Source organism: Peromyscus californicus, unplaced genomic scaffold (genome assembly GCF_007827085.1).
Source record: "Peromyscus californicus insignis strain IS unplaced genomic scaffold, ASM782708v3 Scaffold_3__1_contigs__length_106647218, whole genome shotgun sequence".
NCBI lineage: Eukaryota > Metazoa > Chordata > Mammalia > Rodentia > Cricetidae > Peromyscus > Peromyscus californicus.
The window spans coordinates 48,976,762-48,995,921 of record NW_026294551.1 but is presented as its reverse complement, the minus strand read 5'-3'; the positions used below and the strand labels follow the sequence as shown (position 1 = coordinate 48,995,921).

The 19,160-nt window shown below is 41.8% G+C and overlaps 1 protein-coding gene and 1 pseudogene across 1 annotated transcript; both read right to left on the bottom strand.

Annotated features, from left to right (window-relative positions):
- Positions 1 to 9,184: 9,184 nt before the first annotated feature.
- LOC128123423 (olfactory receptor 139) lies at positions 9,185 to 10,132 on the bottom strand. Its single transcript, XM_052759798.1, has one exon. The coding sequence runs from the start codon at positions 10,130 to 10,132 to the stop codon at positions 9,185 to 9,187; it is 948 nt and encodes a 315-aa protein (XP_052615758.1).
- Positions 10,133 to 17,022: 6,890 nt separating this feature from the next.
- LOC128122564 (putative olfactory receptor 3A4) lies at positions 17,023 to 17,723 on the bottom strand (annotated as a pseudogene).
- Between the last annotated feature and the right edge of the window lie 1,437 nt (positions 17,724 to 19,160).

The window sequence follows — 19,160 nt, the reverse complement described above, 5'->3', positions numbered from 1 at the left end:
CACAGAGATCCGCCTGGCTCTGCCTCCCGAGTGCTGGGATTAAAGGCGTGCGCCACCACCGCCCGGCCTGTAGTTACATTTTCATTGTCAAATTTAAGGGCTTTTTCACATTCTAAGCAATTTGTATATAAGTGATAAATGTGATTGCCTGGAGTCAGGACAAGACTTTGTATTGACTAATTTCCTATGCTAGAAGGATTTTTACTAAAACTGGAACAAGAGTGTTGTGTTTTACACTGTGACCTATTTCTAAATTAAGAACATAGTTTGGTATGAAAAGTACAAAATTGTCTTGATAAAGTAATAAAGATACATTATGATTTAAAGCTATGAGAACTTTTTTTTTTTTTATGGAAAAACAAAAAACCCAGGATAGCCAAAGGAATCCTGTACAATAACACAACTTCTGGAGGCATCACGATCCCTGACTTCAAGCTCTACTATAGAGCTACAGTAATAAAAACAGCTTGGTACTGGCATAAAAACCGACATGTGGACCAATGGAATCGAATTGAAGACCCTGACATTAATCCACACATCTATGAACATATAATTTTTGACAAAGAAGCCAAAAGTGCACAATGGAAAAAAGAAAGCATCTTCAACAAATGGTGCTGGCAAAACTGGATATCAACATGTAGAAGGCTGCAAATAGATCCATATCTATCACCGTGCACAAAACTTAAGTCCAAGTGGAGCAAGGACCTCAACATAAATCCAGCTACTCTGAACCTGCTAGAAGAGAAAGTAGGAAGTAGTCTTGAACGCATTGGCATAGGAGACTACTTCCTAAATAGAACACCAGTAGCACAGACTCTGAGACAAACAATCAATCAATGGGACCTCTTGAAACTGAGAAGCTTTTGTAGAGCAAAGGATACGGTCAACAAGGCAAAGCGACAGCCTACAGAATGGGAAAAGATCTTCACCAACCCCACATCTGACAGAGGGCTATGAGAACTTTTTAATTTGAAAATTTGTTCGAAGTTTTGCATGAAAATCACATCCTCTTCTGGGGTGATCTTCATTTCTTCTAGTCCAGATGACAAATGAGTTAAAGCCAACATTTTAAAGCATGTAAATCTGTTTCCTAAGATGCAAAGTTGTGTAAGAGACACCCATGACTACACAGTGGGGAATGCATATTGAGATCTCTGAAACTCACAGCATAATGCATAATACCAGGCATAGTAAACATTAAAACACACACATCAAAACTTCTTACTAGATGGTCCATGAAGAAATAATATTATAAACTAGGATCTACATAAGAGGAAAAACATGTGGTTTCTTTTCTTTCTGAGACTGGGCCACCTGCTGTAGCACGAATCTTAAAAGGATTTATTAATAAAAACAAACCTGGAGCCAGAAATTGGGGTGAATGCTGGAAGATCAGAAAAACAAAACAAGCCACAGCTAACCTCACCTTGCCAACTTCTCAGTCGATCCTGTTTCCTCAATCTGGAAGCCTCTGAGTCCTCATCCAGAATGAATCTCAGCTGAACTGCTGCTAAAAGCCTAAAAGTTTAACCAGGCTGTAGTTCCTGATCCTCATGCCTTATATACCTTTCTGCTTCCTGCCATCACTTCCTGGGTTTAAAGGTGTGTGTCACCATGCCTGGCTGTTTCCAGTGTGACTTTGAACTCACAGAGATCTGGATGGATCTCTGCCTCCAGAATGCTAGGATTAAAGGTGTGTGTGCTACCATTTTCTGGCATCTATGTTTATCTAGTGCCTGTTCTGTTCTCTGACCCCAGATAAGTTTATTAGGGTGCACAATATTTTAGAGAACACAATATTACCACAACCTGCTTAGTAATATACTTTCTAAGTTCATCTATTTTCCTGCAAATTTCATAGTTTCATTTCTCTTTATAGCTGAAGAACATTTCGTTTTATACATGTACCACATTTTCATTATCCATTCATCTATTGATGGACATCTAGGCTGGTTCTATTTGCTTGCTATTGTAAATAGTGCAGTGGTAAACGTAAATGTGTAAATATCTGTATTGTAGAGTATGAGTTCTCGGGGTATACGCCCAGAAGTGGAACAGCTGGGTCAGATGGTAGTTTGACTGTAGACTTTTTTGAGAAACAGTCAAACTGATTTCTCTAGTGACTGTCTTTGCACTCTCACCAGCATAAATAAGAGTTCTTCGCCCCATACCCTTTCCAACTTTTATTGTCAGATACCTTTTTTTTTTATTAAAAAAAATTCTTTCCTTTTACATACCAACCTCTGTTCCACCTGCATCTTCTCCTGCTCCCTCACCATTCCAGCCCCATGCCCTCTTCATAGACGGGAAGGCCTCGCTTATGTAGTCCACACAGGCTGGTACACTAAGTTGGGGCCGGACCTAGCCCCTCCTCCTTGCATCAGGATTAAGTAAGGCATCACACCATAAGGAATGGGTTCTAAAAAGCCAGTTCATGTGCCCTGGATAAGTCCTGGGTCCATTGCTAGGGGACCTACAAACACATCAAGCCATGCAACTTTCATCCACATTCAGAGGGCCTAGTTCAGGCCCATGCAGGCTCCCCAGCTGTCAGTCCAGAGTCCATGAGCTCCTACTAGCTTGGGTCAGCTATCTCTATGGTTTTTCTCATCATGATTCTGACCCCTCCTTGCACTTATAATCCTTCCTCCCTCTTTTCAACTGAACTCCAGGATCTTAGCCAAGTGCTTGGCTGTGGGTCTCTGCATCTGCTTCCATCAGTCACTGGATGTAGGTTCTATGATGTATTATTGTCAGATGTCTTAATGATAGTCACTCTGACAAGGGTGATTTTAATCTGAATTTCTCTGGTAACTAGGAATGTTGAAAATTAAAAAAAATTATTAGCCATTTATTTTTCTTCTTTTCAAAAGTGTCTGTTTCATTAGCCTACTTGTTGACTGTCAGTTTTATTTCATTAGTATTTAATTTCTGCAATTCTTTGTAAATACTCGCTCTTTGTCTGAAGTGTAGCAAGTGACAATTTTCTCCCATCCTGTGGGTTGTTTTCTTCTGCTGTTAGGTTCTCTTGCTGTGCAGAAACTTTTTAATTTCATGTAGTCCTGTTGATACTTGGGTCTGGTTCTTGGTTATTGAATTCGATTCAAAAAGCTCCACCCCAGTGTCTTGAGGAGTACTCCCTGTGTTTTTCCCTAGAACTTTCAATTTATCCAGTTTTAAATGTAGATATTTGATCCATTTTGAATTGATTTTTGTACAACATGAAAGGCAAGAGTTAATTGCATTCTCCTGCAGGTGGATATCCAGTTTTGCCAGCACTTGTCTATGAATAAGATATCTTTTTTTTTTCTACAGGATGTTGCCTCACTGAGCATTGTGCCTCACTTATCAAAAATTAGGTGGCCATAGCTTTGTTCATTTATTTCTGGCCCTCTATTCTATTCTGTTCTGTTGGTTTAACCTGTCTGTTTCTATGTCAGCATCATAACATCGATTCATCAAAAACTGTGAGAATATTCTTAATTGGTGTAAATTATTAATTTTGTTGTTAGTCAAAACACTTTCAAATATAATCTTGGGGGAAGAGGAAAGGGAGTCTTCTTGAAGAGCCATGAAGAATAAACAGGAAGGAGTAATTCTTATTTTAAGAACTCACACCACTTAAAATTAAAATGGAAAGGACTAGAGTATGCACAAAGAGAAGACCACAGCACCAAAGAGAAGACTGGAGAGCCAGCTTGAGCAGAGGGCATTCAGCACTAGCACTGTAATGAATAACCTGTAGTCTTCTTGCAGTCCTCGGTGTTTCCATTCAGGAGTCAAAGTGCCAGGGAGTAAATGGGGAAAAGAATGATCTGATGGGATGTTTTGAATATATGCCACAAGAGCTTGGAAACAACCAAAGGAGAGATATGAAAACTTACCATAGTTTTTGTAAAATGCTCCCTTTGACACTAGTTATGAATGTATGATTAACAATCCAGAGACAAGATGTACTTACAGAATGAAGCCTTTCTTCCTGAAGTTACTTTTTGTCTGTTATTCTGTCACAGTAGTGGTAAGAAGAGTACAATTGGAGAGAGTCTGACCCTCATAATGATCTTCCTCATGACTTTACAATTTATCTTCATTTTTTTTTGCACAAGTGGGTGTGGTGGTATTTGTAAGAAATTTCTAAGAAATAAAGCATGCCTGAAGATCAGAGGACAGAGCCAGTCACAGAGTTAAACATAGAGGTCAGGCAGTGGTGGCACACACCTTTAATCCTAGCACTCGTGAGGCAGAGATCCATCTGAATCCCTGTGAGTTCAAGGCCACATTAGGCTACATGAGATAGATCCCGTCTAGGAGAGAAACAGAGCCAGGCAGTGGTGGCACACACCTTTAACCCAAGTATTTGGGAAGCACACATGTTGTTAATGTTTTCCTGCCTGGCCCACAGTCAGGACAAATCTCTCTCACCCGCCAGTCCCACAGCCTCTCAGACCCGACCAAGTAAACACAGAGACTTATATTGGTTTCAAACTGTATGGCCGTGGCAGGCTTTTTGCTAACTGTTCTTACAGCTTAAATTAATCCATTTCTATTAATCTATACCTTGCCACGTGGCTTGTGGCTTACCAGTACTTTACATCTTCCTTGTCCTGATGGCGGCTGGCAGTGTCTCTCCCACCCAGCTTCCTGTTCTCTTAATTCTCCTCTCTGTTAGTCCCGCCTATACTTCCTGCCTGGCCACTGACCAATCCGTGATTTATTCATTGACCAATCAGCAACACATTTGACATACAGACCATCCCACAACACACACACACACACACGCCATTAATCCTATCACTAGAAAGGTTGAGATAGGAAGTGAAATGGCTGAGTGGAGAAAGACATATAAGGTGTGAGGAGACAAGAACTAGAGGCCTTTTGGCTGAGAACTCAAAGACATTCAGTCTGAGGAGTTGTGGAGACAGGATCAGCTGAGGAGTTGGCGTGGTGAGAAGTGGCTGTGGCTTGTTTCCTCTGACTTTTCAGCATTTACCCCAATATCTGGCTCCGGGTTTTTTATTATAAGACAATTTAGGATTCATGCAACAAGTGGGTTAGCTCATTTCTGTCCTTGCAATTAGAGAAACTGTGGTAGATCCTCCTCTATATCTTTCAGCCTTCTTTGAACTTAGGTTGAGACTATGATCACAAATATTAAGTATCTTTTCTGGTGTGATTCAGTCCAGGGCCTAATTAGATCCTCAATCTATCTCTTCCTCCTTGTGGTGACTGCAGAGGTGTTGGACTCCATTTCAAGATGGCAGAGCCCTTGTCAACATTAGTACTTGGATATGTGTTGCTCATGATTCATGCCATGCAGACGTATGGAATAACCAAAGCAAACTCTCTTGTGAAAATCTGCTGACTATGGCAGAATGTTAACTGAAACACTAACTCATAGAAGTCAAGTGTCAGATTATATATATTCTTCTACTTTACTTGAGTTGTACATTTATCTCTATTGTAAGCTTTGCACAGGGAAGTATCCCAACATTGCTACTCTTTTGGGTACCTCTGCATACTTCTAGAATGATAAAGTTTTATCTATCACTTCTAATATTTCTGAAGAACTTAACCCTCTCCTTCAGTGGCCTAGTGAATGATAACAACACTATCTGCAGTTTGTTTTGACCATAGGAGTGCATGTCTCTATCGTGTGAGATGTAAGACAGATATGTGTCATCTACACTTGATCAGCTACTAAATCAGATAATATTAATGCCATCATTTTACTTTTTGACCTTTTTAGTAATTTAATTCTTTAACAATTTCATATGTGTATATAACGTATGCTGATTTCTTTCTCCTACCCCCTCATGTCTCACTTCAATCTCTATCAGCATCCTCCTGCGCGCTGATGACCCTTTCTCAGATTTATGACTTTTGATTTGGTTTTATGAACCATTTAGCTTAACCAGGGTCATCTGTGTGACACTGAGACTCTTCTTTGTATTCCATTAGGGTCACTAGTAAATACCCAGCTGAAGGCAATGACTCGCCCTTTCCCTGAATCTATCAGTAGAAACAGTATAGCAGTGAGGGGTAGGATGCTCTGAGCCCTTCCTTCCTCCAACCATTCCTAGCTACTGATGGCTCCATTCTTTTCTTTTCTTTTTTTTTTTTTTTGTGTGTGTGTGTCCAAGAAGTTTTTTTTTCTTTTTTTTTAATTTTTTTTTTTTATTTTGCAATACCATTCAGTTCTACATATCAGCCACGGATTCCCTTGTTCTCCCCCCTCCCATCCCCCTCACCTTCCCCCCAGCCCCCCCCTCCATTCCCATCTCCTCCAGGGCAAAGCCTTCCCCACAGACTGAGGTCAACCTGGTAGACTCAGTCCAGGTAGCTCTAGTCCCCTCCTCCCAGGCCGAGCCAAGCAATCCTGCATAGGCCCCAGGTTTCAAACAGCCAACTCATGCAATGAGCACAGGACCTGGTCCCACTGCAGGGTTTCTCTGTGTAGCTTTGCGCCTTTCCTGGAACTTGCTTTGGAGACCAGGCTGGCCTCGAACTCACAGAGATTCGCCTGGCTCTGCCTCCCAAGTGCTGGGATTAAAGGTGTGCACCACCACAGTCATCTGAAGATGTTGAGAGTTCATGATTTCAATTGCTGTGTATCACCCAGAATACCTCATTTTGCAGCCTTTTCTCCCTATCACATGATGTTTACATCCTTCCTGCTCCCTCTTTTACAGTGTCACATGAGCTTTGGAAGGAGTGGTATGTCTTGTGTAAGAATATATGCTCAGCTATCACTTATTCTTACCACAAGTCTTTTTCCACTGTTTTTCACTGAAAAGAGAGGCCTCTCTATTAAATCTAAGCTCAGTAATTGAATATAAACATATATATTTAGAAAGTGGCTCAATGTTATGTCATTTAACTAAACAACAAAAATAAGTTTCCCCTAGTATGTATGACTTCCTCCACCAGAGGCTTCTGAATGCTTTCTAGTACCAGGCCTACATTCTCTCCTATAGCGGCGACCTCAGATGCATAGAAGAATTGATTATCCTCACAATAGTGATTCCACCACTGCACAAGTGGGTATTACCTTGCTTAGCAGGTTAGTTACATAGTTCACATTGTTCACAACTAGATAAGATTATGGATGCCTTTTCTATCCCAGTAGGCTACATAGAACCTTCTGGCACCATGAAAATTAGCCAGCATAGTGGAGGTTTTCCACTCAGTTCCAGCTTGATTCCTATATGTCATGTAAACAAAGTATATGGTATTTTTTTTTCTGTCTGTTTAGTGACTGCACCTGGATCTACTGATACTTTCACTACCCTCTGCACTCTGTGGCCTGCAGTCAGCACCCTGCTGCCCAGACTGCAGCCTGGTAGTCCCGCTGGCACCAGCTCTGCTGTGGCTGCGTCCACCAAATGTTGTTTTTAATCTAAGTTGTTCCATTCACCAATAAAGACTTAGGAGTCAGACGTTGGGATGAGAACCTGCTAAATCAGAGAAGCTGAGAAGCAACAAGCTGACCTTCCTTTTCTGCCACAGACCCATCAAGAGAGCCTCTCCACACCATCCCAAATCAAAAGGACAGCGGAAGTCTAAGTCCCTCCCCACTCCTTCCTGTGTCTATCTATCCATATTGCTGAGTCCTCTGTACTCTCGATGGCTAATTCTTGTCAACTAGTTGCTGGCTCTGCCCACTGATCCAAGGTAAATTTTACCACAATCTCAGAGTTTCACAGCATGATCAAATATCCTGCAACAGTATGGTATCTTTACAATGTCTTATCCTCTAATTCTGGTGTGCAGTAAAGAAGAATGGAAAGAGACTGCAGTGTTTTGGAGACCTCTAGGACTTATCTGACCAACAACTCATAAAAAAATATATTACATCGGACACTGGGGTTTTTGTTTAATAATCCGTAACTTCCAGAAGGAGCTTTTTCCAGTCATTTGGTGCATCTCCCTTAAAATTCTTTTTTTTTAACTATAATTGTTTGTTTGGTTATAAAATAGCAGGTTTCAATATGACTTTTTCATGCCCCCTTCATTTTGGTTAACACTCCCTGTGCCTTCTTCCACAACCCCCAACCTAAACCATTCAATCCCCACTTTAACCCCTTTCTACTTTGATATTATCTACATTATACTATATCCTCTTATGGTATCACCCCTCAGTGACCTAATTCTAGATTTCTGGCCTGTAAAGAACCACACAAAATAAAAAAATTCTGAGGTAGCCTGTCGCAGATTGTCACAGCATGGGTGAGTGGGTTCATGGGAATCCTTGGAAAGAAGACTCAGAGGCATCTTAAGAGTGAATCTAGCCTTTCATGGCTGAAGAGGGGGTCCAGCCTTGAAGGACTAAAGCACTTTCCCTTTGCTGGGGGCATTTATATTTTTTCTCTATTTACAATTTAGCCAGTTAATTTTTATATCTTCAAAGCAACCTGAAAGGAACTCCCAAAGATAAAATGCCAAGTGCAAATTCCTCAATTTCTCAGGTACCATGGTTTTCTGGGTTTCCTGAACCAAGTTTTGTGCAGGCCTTTGATCCTTGGGAGACTCTCAAACAAGATTCACATAGGGCTATAAGAGAAACAAAAGGTGTCAGTTAAACAAAGAATGAATTAGGGCTAGGTGCTACTCTTTGGAGCCAGGCCAGGAGTAGCTCAGCAGTAATGCAGCCACATGGGTTAGTTAGGAAGTGAGTGTGGCTGGGAGAGAAAGGCTCTAATAATGTCACTCTGCAATGGCAGGATGCTCTGGCTGCTTCTAGGATATCAAACACCAATTGGACTTCACCCTTAACCTATTTTTTTAAACATGAATTCTTTTAAAAAATACATGAGCACAAATACAGATTATCTATTAAGGAGATCAAACAATTATTTTTACTTATTAATATTTTAAGTACAAGATATTTGAACAGTCATTACATTAAAAATACACAAAATAGTTCACCTCCTGTTTCATGATTTATGTTATAATTTTCTTCCCTCTGTATTTAACATAGTTTCTAGCAATAACTTACATTATCTTTTATCTAACTTTGTCCCAGTCCAAATTATATTCTACCTTAACCTCTATTGTCTAAATTCTTCCCATCTTTAGACCCAACTCTGAAGATTTCCTCCAACCGAGCATATTGAGCTTCCAGGATGAGAATGCTAGTAACATATGAGGGAAGGGCAGGACGTTTTGATAGCCTTGTCCTGTCTTCTCACGCTGGATGCCTCTTTCCTGTCAGCACCCTCTTCAGAGCACCCTGTACATCTGGGTTCCGAAGGCTGTAGATAACCGGGTTAAGCATGGGACTGAGGATAGTATTGAGGATCCCAATGCCCTTGTCCTTGTCTGAGGCTGAGACAGAACCCAGACGCATGTAACTAAAGAAGCCAGTTCCATAAAAGATACAGACCACAGTGAGGTGGGAACCACATGTGGAAAATGCCTTCTTTCTCCCCTCTGCAGAGCGGATCCTTAGTACTGCAGCTGCCACGTGGGCATAGGACACTGAGATAAGGATCATGGGGACTACTCCCATGAAAGTAGCTCCAACGAAAAGCAGCTGCCCATTGAGGTAGATGCTGGAGCAGGAGAGCTGGAAAAGGGGTGGTAGGTCACAGTAGAAGTGGTTGACCACATTAGGGCCACAGAAGTCCAGCACTGACACAGCCACTGTGTGAGTCAGAGCATTAATGAAGGAGATGGTACAGCAAATGCCCACCAGTGTGCCCTGTACTTCACGGCTCATACGGGTGCTGTAGGTGAGGGGCTGGCAGATGGCCAGGTAGCGGTCATAGGCCATGGCTGTCAAGAGATGACAGTCAACGCCTGCCAGTAGGTGGAAGAAGAAGAGCTGTGAAATGCAGGCAGTGTAGGGAACTATACATTGGTGAGCCAGGAGACATGCCAGCATTGGAGGAACAGTGACACTGATGCACCCGATGTCCAACAGAGATAGATTTCCCAGGAAGTAGTACATAGGAGTGTGGAGTTTGGGTTCCACAAAGATGGCAGCCAAGATGCTAAAGTTACCCCCAACTGTGACAATATAGGCAAAGAAGAAGACAACAAAAAGGACAAGTTGTAGTCTTACATTTCCTGTTAGGCCAAGAAGGATGAATTCAGTGACAGTTGTCCTGTTTCCCCAGGCACCTGGCTCCATAGGCCACTGCTGAGAGCTGGGGGGCAGTGGGAAGAAGAGTTAGATATTACAAATAGTGAAAGAGAAGCACATATGAGCATGCAATCAATTGTACCTACAGGGTGCTAGTATGGTATGTGCAGAACACCTATGTATTAAAATGGATACCTGCCTAGAGTTGGCCAGTCTTCTGAAGGCTCCTAATGACTAAATAATCAACCTTGTAGATCCTAGATCAGGGAGAGAGCCAGAGCCAGCTAGGGAAAGGGCTGGCTGAAAGGCTATTTAACAACATGGTATGAAAGTATTTCAATTCTGTATCTATTACGTTTGTATCAGTATATGGCAACTGACTAGCATCTCTCACTGCCTCAGTGAACACATTATTATATGAGGTGCTAGAAAGTACACCACAGGGGTAATAACAATATAAGATAAAAGAGTAATAAAGTTCTCATTAACTCAAAATAGGTATAAAGAGTTTGAGAAGGATGGAGAAGAGCAAGAAGTAAGCCAAAGTACAGAAATGCACTGAGGCAAAAGACTGGAGCTGTGATCCGCATTTAAGAAAATATTAGCATTTTTTTCTTTTTATTTTTTGGTCTTTCAAGACAGGGTTTCTCTGTGTAGCTTTACACCTTTCCTGGAACTCACTTTGGAGACCAGGCCTGCCTCTGCCTCTCGAGTGCTGGGATATTAGCATTTTGATGTGCTGTCTATAGCTATTTTTATTTAATTTCATTAAATTCTACAAAATAACTACTATGTCTCTTGGTAATCAGTACACTGATGCTTAGAAAGATTAAATAGGCAATTTTAGGTCCTAACCTCATTCCACCCCACCCCTGAAGGCTAACACAAACTCAGGACCATTGACCACCTGAACATGTATTCTACTGAAGCTTTGTGGGTCATGAAATGTATAATAGAAAGAAGAATTGTAAGTAAATTGGTTACAATTCTGTGGGTTTGATCCCAGGTTTTGACACCAACAATGCAAGTAAATTTGTTGCAACAACTCTGGGGAAAGGTGTCCTGACTACCTTGAGAGTCAGGCAACACCTTGAGTTGCTTAGGACAGCTCTTATGGCTGGAACTGCAAGGAGACAGTTCAGCCCTGGAGGGCAAGGTATCCCAGACACCTTGAGCTGCTCAGAACAACAGCTCTGCCCTGAAGGTATCCCAGACACCTGGAGCTGTTTAGCACAGCTCTCACTGCTGGAACTGCAAAGAAGCAGCCCAAACCTGGAAGGAAAATTTTTCTGACTTCTTGGGAAAGTCAGGCCTGGAACTGCTTCAGCAGGCAAGGGTATCCTGACTGTTCAGGAAATTCAAGGTATATCTGGTGTGATGGGAGATGGTCTCCCCACAGGATATAGCAATTCTACTCCTCTCCTGGAGAGCTGCTACAGTTGAGCTTTGCTCAGTCCCCACTTAAGGGGGCTTCCTAGCAGAGCTCTGCTTCTCCAGCCTAAGATGTTGCTTCTTTTCTTCACTCTGCAAAAGGGGAAACACCTGTAGAAATGTAACAATCTCCTCTGGCTCCAGAGAAGGGTGTTACTTTTCAGCTCTCTCTCTGTCCACTGAAGGACATCTCAGTAAAGATCTTCTCTATGCCAGTGAATGAAGATCTTCACACCCAAAACTCTTTTGAGAAAGATTTATTTAGGAAGGAGGAGTCCAGGAGAGTAGCTGCCTCTACCAGGGTGGAGATAACAGACTTTTTTTCTAACTGACCAGGCAGGGTGGTTTGCACAGGATGTCTTGGGAGTGGAGTCAACCAGGGGTTGACTTGGGGCCCAGTATTCTACTGTCCTGCTCTGTGATTGATTGGTTTCACAAGTCAGTTGGCCAGGGGCAGAAATGGCACTGATCTGACTGAGCCAAACTGTGTTTCTTTCTGCCCTCATTTGAGCCTTTTTCCCTAGCTCTGGGCTCCAGGGTCAGGGTGGACCAGCCCCTTTTCCCTACAGGAATGATATTCTAAGACTTTCAGTATTACATCCAAACAACTATTCAAAGAAGTCAGGGTCCCATCCACTTACCCTTCATTAATAATTATTTGTTGAATGTTAGCAGTTGTGTTCTCATGATGAAACTAACAGATTTGGTATGACTTGTGAGATAGCGAAGGTGAAAGGATGGTCCTAAAGTCCTTGACTGAACAATTAAAAAGATAGAGTTGATACTAAGTATCAACAGGTGCACCATTACTATGCACCTGTGTGAGGAAAGATCAGGAGGTTTTCAAAGGCAAAGGGAGAATGGAAGTCCAAGTGGATATTCCACTGGTTTCTGTGCTACCATATATGATGATAGTCCCCAAGTGGAATGAGAGTTGAGAGAAATCAGAAATCGAAAGTCCTTAAGTTGTGCCTATAGTAGGTAGTTCTAGAGAGGATCATTTGCATGTTCCTTCTTCTGGACCCTTGCCTATGCTGGGGCCCCCTTTCTCTGTACTGTGCTTGCACTTTTTTCTATCAAAAACACTGTCCCCTTCAACGCATAAAAACTACACAACTTGAGACTCAACCTTTGGCTATTGCCCCATGTCTTCCAGGAAATTCTCTTTACACAGCCCAGTCTTCAGTTGAGTTTTCTCTCCTTTGGAATCATAGACAATTAACCTGATCATTCCAGGGCTCAACCAGCAGCACAGAATGAGCTGTGCAAAACCCACAAATCCACATAAAGAGATTATGCTAATGGGTTGCCATGGGAGAGTGTGGTACTCAGGAACCTCCACCATTCCCCTCACTTCCACCCTGTTCTTTTCTACGAAAACCATTAGCTATCTGTGAGAAAGATGAAACTCAAAAAACTTATTTGTTCAACAAACTCACATCAGAGTTTGTTGTGAATAGAGACTTTACTCTTTTTCTCCCAGATCCTACTGACATCCAATACCCTGCTATACAGACAGACAGGTATAAATTTTTCCTTCACCTCTCAGTTACTTGGAGTGCAAAACCCATCATTATATATCACTGCCACTTCCTGAATTTATCATCACTTGATACTTTTCTCACATATAGACAGTAAAAGGCCACCTGAAGCTCATGAATGTCCTTGAGAAAGAAGGAAAATAGGATGACTGGAGTGATAGAGAGGACTATGAGGGACTTACCTCCTGGTTGCACCTGATATGGATCTTGCAGAGAGTTGAGTAACTGCTAAGTTATTGAACATAAAAAAAGCTTATAAAAAGTGAGTCGAGAATGTGTCTTGGTGTTGTCTCCATTTGGGAGCTAATCAACAGGCAGAGACCCTAATAATACAATTCCCCAAGGATTTCAAAGGAGACAGAGGAAAATAAACAACCTCAGTCCACAAGGGTTTCTCTCCAGCACCTAAACAAGCATTCTATTCCCAACATCATCACAACCTCTGAATCATTTCAAAACTGAGGAAAGATGTCACCATGTTGTAGACAGGAGAATATGACCTAAAGAGATTTGATGACTTACTGAGGCCACCAAGTAGATCTCAGCCTGGGCCTCAGATAGTCACATATAAATAATATCTCATTTACTTTTCACATATTTGAGGTATAATTTTGGAAAGATGGCTTAATGCTATGTAAGTTTAATTATATAGTTTATGAGCTTGATAGATTTTGCAGTCATGCGTCTAGCACTTCCTCAGTATGGAGGACTTTTCAGTGATTCCTTACAGCCCACTAGTGGCCCTTTGTAATTAACACCTTCACCATATCACAGCCCTCACCAATGTCTTATCTGACCTCTGTCCCTACAGCTTTGTCTTCTTCAGTGACACAAATAGGTTCATGCAATACACACGTTTCCATGTGTGTGAGTGCAGGTATTTACCAGTGCACACGCAGAGCTCAGAGGACAACTTCAAGTGTCATCCTTGCCTTTCATCTTGTTTGAGTCAAGTTCTCTTGTTGTTCCTAGCTGCATGCACTAGGCTATCTGGCCAAGAACTTCCAAACACTCTCCCATCTCTGCCTCTCTTCTTATTGTAGGAACACTGGGATTACAAAAAAGGGCTACTGTGCCCAGTAGCCCTTAGGTGGGTTCTTGGGCATTTGAACTCAAGTCCTCATGGTTGTGTGGCAGTCTCTTTAGCCACTGAATCTTCTTCCTACCTCCTATGCAGGCTTTTTTAAATAAATTAATTAATTCAATGTGTATAATCCTTTTGAGATTTGTTTGAGTTGGCTGTACATAAATGTATATTTAACTTTATAAGAAATTGTCAGGACTGAGGAGATGGCTCCATGGATAAAGCACTTACTATGCAAGCATAAGGATCTAAATTTGAATCCCCAGCATCCACATGGCCTGCCTGAATGTCAGTGCTCAGGAGGCAGAGACAGGGATTCTCAGAGCACATCGGCTACCTGCCCAGATGCTGTCCAAATTGGTGATGCCATTTTGAATTCCCACCAAAAATGAACTAACTTTTATAGCACCAGAAAATGCTATACAAGATTCCAAGGGAGGGAAACAACCAATGGTTTGACTCAGATGCAGTACCTATGAATCACAATAATGACCAGCATGGCAAGATATACCTAATCATGCAACAGCAGTATTCATATCTTGGCAGTAAACAACAACTGTCTAATTGGACTTAAAGCTTGCTCAATAGGAGGGAAATCTTGCCTGGTACTTCAACCTACCCAACTACCCAGTACTACAGAGGTCATGAATCTTAGAGAACCTTTCAATTTACTAAGACAGAATGGCTCCTATCTTCTTCCTAAATATTTATCCTCATACCCACAGATAAATGTAGCTCTCACACCTCATCCAAGAAACTTCTCTTTACAACATATGGAGACCATTACAGAAAATCACAACTGATCAAAATACAGAGAACAAGTGATTGTAGAGTTTCTACTCCTACAACACAATTCCTGCTGCTGAAGCTCAGGGAACATCTCAGAAAAGGAGTCTGAAAGAGTAAGACCCAGAGGACCAGGAAATCTGTTGTCAGATTATGTCTCCTACAAAATGCAGAGAGTCTTCATCCATGATGCCTCAATAACATGCCTACCTAAATAAGACTTCAATAATGACAATACCAGTAGACAGGCTAACATAAAAGGGGGAAATCTCACAGGACCCCACCTCTAGACAAAGAACTACAAACAACTAGTGACTACTGCAGTGAGAGAAATAGTCTTCCCGAGAGTAAGCCCCCTAATAAGTTATCCAATACCAAGTTGTTGGGCCCCATAAGGCCTGGGCATGAGGACCAGTGTAACTTCCTGAGCCTAGCTCGAGTTTGGCCACCTGTCCTCAGGCATGACTTCTGCATACAAGTGATTCAGCACTACCCAACCTAGAATCGCCTCTGCCTAGCAACTACTGAGATGGCATCATCTCATTGGCCTGCTATCCTCACCCCATCCCCCTGTCATCCCAACCTATATAAGTTCACTCCTGATGCAATAAAGTGAGTTCTTGCTTTGACCAGACTCCTGGCCCAGTGTGCTTCTCTACAGTGGACAGGCTGGTATGGGCCATCGACACTCACCATCCTGCTCAGCCCCAAGGGAGAGACTGGCTGGACCGGTCCTGCCATCACCCTACCTGTCGGTCAGACAGATACCAAGTGGTCTGCCTTGAAATCATTTATGTAAAATTAACATGAAATGGACTCAGTAGGTTGTTATATATTTATACACATAGATAATAATCAAAGAAAAAGAGGTCATTAATTTGAGAGGGAACAAGGAAAGGGAACTAGGAGGTATTGAAATGAGGCAAGGGAAGGGGGAAATGATGTAATTATATTTTTATTTTAGAAAATATAAATTTACAAAAGACAAAAGTAATAAAAAAATAAATCTTAAACATGAAAAGGAAGAACCAGATTTCCAATTGTTCCACAGCTTCACCAAAACTTTATATCTTGTCTTTTTTATTTTAGACCTTCTGTTGAGTATACAGTTGTGCTTCATTGTGGCTTTAATTGTATTTCCATAAGGACTAAAGATACTGATATTCCTTTCAGGGACTTATCATAGTCCATATATCTTCTTTGGCGAAGTACTTATTCAAATATCACCCCCCAACCACCACCACTAAGTGAGCAGTCCCTGTATTTACTGTCTGGTATGGAAGCTCTCTTTATTACTGATGGTAGCCTTGCTCACTTGAGTGTTCTCTTGTGCCAGTGCCTTAGCCCTCCACACACAAAACCAGCCTCTTGTGACCCACTCTTACCTTGCATTTGTGACAGTCAACATCACATCACACAACATCATAACAAATGATCTAGATAATTCATGTACAAAGCTAGATATCAATGTGGGGGAAGTATGACAAAGCCAAACTTCTTACATCACATCAGCTAGGAAGCAGAAAAGAAAATAAGGCAACCAGGCAGCACAGTCCCCTCCCAGTGGACCCCACCTTCTAAAGGTCTCTCTATCTCCTCACAGAGCAATCCTGGGAAACTTGCCCCACACATGACCTTGGTGGAACTTTCCACCAACAAATCACAGAAGTGTGGAGTCTGATTTCTGGTAGGTTTTCCTTAGCAACCCTGCTCTTCCCATCAGTCTCCATCAGCCCTTTCACTGCCTGCTCCTTTTGGGGGTCTCTCATGTCCCTTGCTGCAGTCACAGTCAGCTGCTGCTTAGGACCTGGTATGAGGCTTGTGTTGCAGTAGACAAAGCTGGTCCATTGTCTTTCTCTAGCCTGTGTTAGGATGGAAACACAGGTAGAGCTTTCCCAACATTCTTGCCTCTACTTCTATCAGGAAGTGAATGAAGTGGTGGAAATTCATTCAAACTTCTTTAAAATACTCTCCTAAAGCTTGCAAATGTCTTCCAGATTTCATGCATGTTAAGTTCTAGGATTTGTTCTAACAGGAAACTGTGTTCTATTATCCTACAAGTATTTCATCTACAAAATAAAGTACAATGACAATTCTTATCCTGTAGGCTGATAGTATTGTCTTGAAGTCCAAATGAGATTCAAGATGTAAAGTATTGTTTGTGTATTGGGAACTACTACATAGAATAATGCTGCTACAAAGAGCAGCTACTCATTGAGATGGATGCTGGAGCAGGAGAGCTGGAAGAGCCGAGGGAGGTCACAGTAGAAGTGATTGTGTTGGGGCCACAGAATTTAAGAGTAGCAACAGTTTGGGTCAATGCATTGCTAAAGGAAAATACACATGACAGGCACACTGAGGCCTTCTGAATGCTCCAGCTCATATGGGTGCTGTAGGTGAGGGGGTGGCAGATGGCCACATAGCGGTCATAGGCCATGACAGTCAGCAGGAAGCAGTCTGTCCCAGCCAGGAGGTGGAAGAAGAAGAGCTGTGAGAGGCAGGCCCCATAGGCAATGTGTCTGTCATTGGACAGGAAATGCTTCAACATGGCAGGAACAGTGACACTGATGCATCCAACATCCAACACAGATAAGTTCCCCAGGAAGAAGTACATGGGGGTGTGGAGCTTGGGTTCAATAAAGATAGCAGCCAGGATGCTGGCATTACCACCGACGGTAGCTACATAAGCAAGAAGGAAGATGCCAAAGAGGATGGGCCGCAGAGCTGGAGTCTCGGTGAGACCCAGCAGGACAAATGTGGTCACACAGGAATCATTTCCCGAGGCTCCCAGATCCATGACTCTCTTCCCCCAGTTATCAGCTGAAGGAAGTTCAAAGGTGATGAAAGGACAGTGGCATCTTGGTAATAACCATCGAGCATTGTGATGTCCAGGTGCAGCCAGGATGCAAGGGCATAGCAGACACAAGGGAAAGAAAGTTAAAGACAGAGATGTAATAGATAAAGGTGTGGTGCATTCAACACTTACTGGTAAAAAGTAATAGCATCGGGTAGACTCAGAGCCGCATATTGAAATAATAATGGGAAGGAATGGGATATTTATGGACATTGTTGTCAGTTTGTTCAAGGTCTTGTAGGCTTCAACATTGACTCTACCTTGGACTATGTTTTTTAAGTTGGGAAACATTACTTATTTAATTTCATTGCTTTTTTTTACAGTTATATAAGCTTTTAAGTACTCTTTTTGTTTAATTTTTGTAGGTCAACATGTGCATAGAAATTTATCCATTTTCCAGCCTACTGGAATATAGATTTTTTTTGTTGTTTTTTTTTTTTTTTTTTTTTTTTTTTGGTTTTTCGAGACAGGGTTTCTCTGTGTAGCTTTGCACGTTTTCCTGGAACTCACTTAGTAGCCCAGGCTGGCCTCGAACTCACAGAGATCTGCCTGGCTCTGCCTCCCGAGTGCTGGGATTAAAGGCGTGCGCCACCACCGCCCGGCGGAATATAGGTTTTTAAAGGCTGCCCCAATTATCCTTTGAATTCTGTGTCTATTATAATATCTCCTTTTCACCTCTAATTTTATTAACTTTGGTCTTTCTTCTAGTTAATTTGACTAAATTGTCAATTAGATTAGTCAATCTTATTTGTCTTTTCAAAGGAACTAATTTTTCATTTTACTGATTCTTCATAGTGATCTTTTTTCCCTACATAGTTAACTTCTGACTGTAACCAGAAGATTTCTCTGGTCCCACCCAGTCCCACCTAGCCCTGCCCAGCCCCACGGTCCTGTAGCCACTTATAAAATAATCACTCAGAGGCTTATATTAATTATGAACTGGATGGCCTATGGCTCAAGCTTCTTACTAGCTAGCTCTTATAACTTAACCCATTTACATTAATCTATAAGTTGCCATGTGGCCGTGGCATTACCAATCTGCAGTGTCTTGCTGCTCCTTGGGCTGGCATCTCTCCTGCCTCTGCCTTTCTTATTCTTGTCTCTCTTTTGGATTTCCCACCTAGCTATAACCTGACTTACCATAGGCCAGAGCAGTTTCTTTATTAACCAATCATAGCAACACATATTCACAGTATACAGAAAGACCATCCCACAGCATCTGACCTGGTTTTACTATTATTTATTGTTATTTCCACCTATTGATCTGGCCATAAATAGAAGTGGAATTATGGAATTTGCAGGAAAATAGATGGAAATCAAAAATAATATACTAAGCAAGGTAGCCAAGACTCAAGAAGACAACCATCCTGTAATCCTATG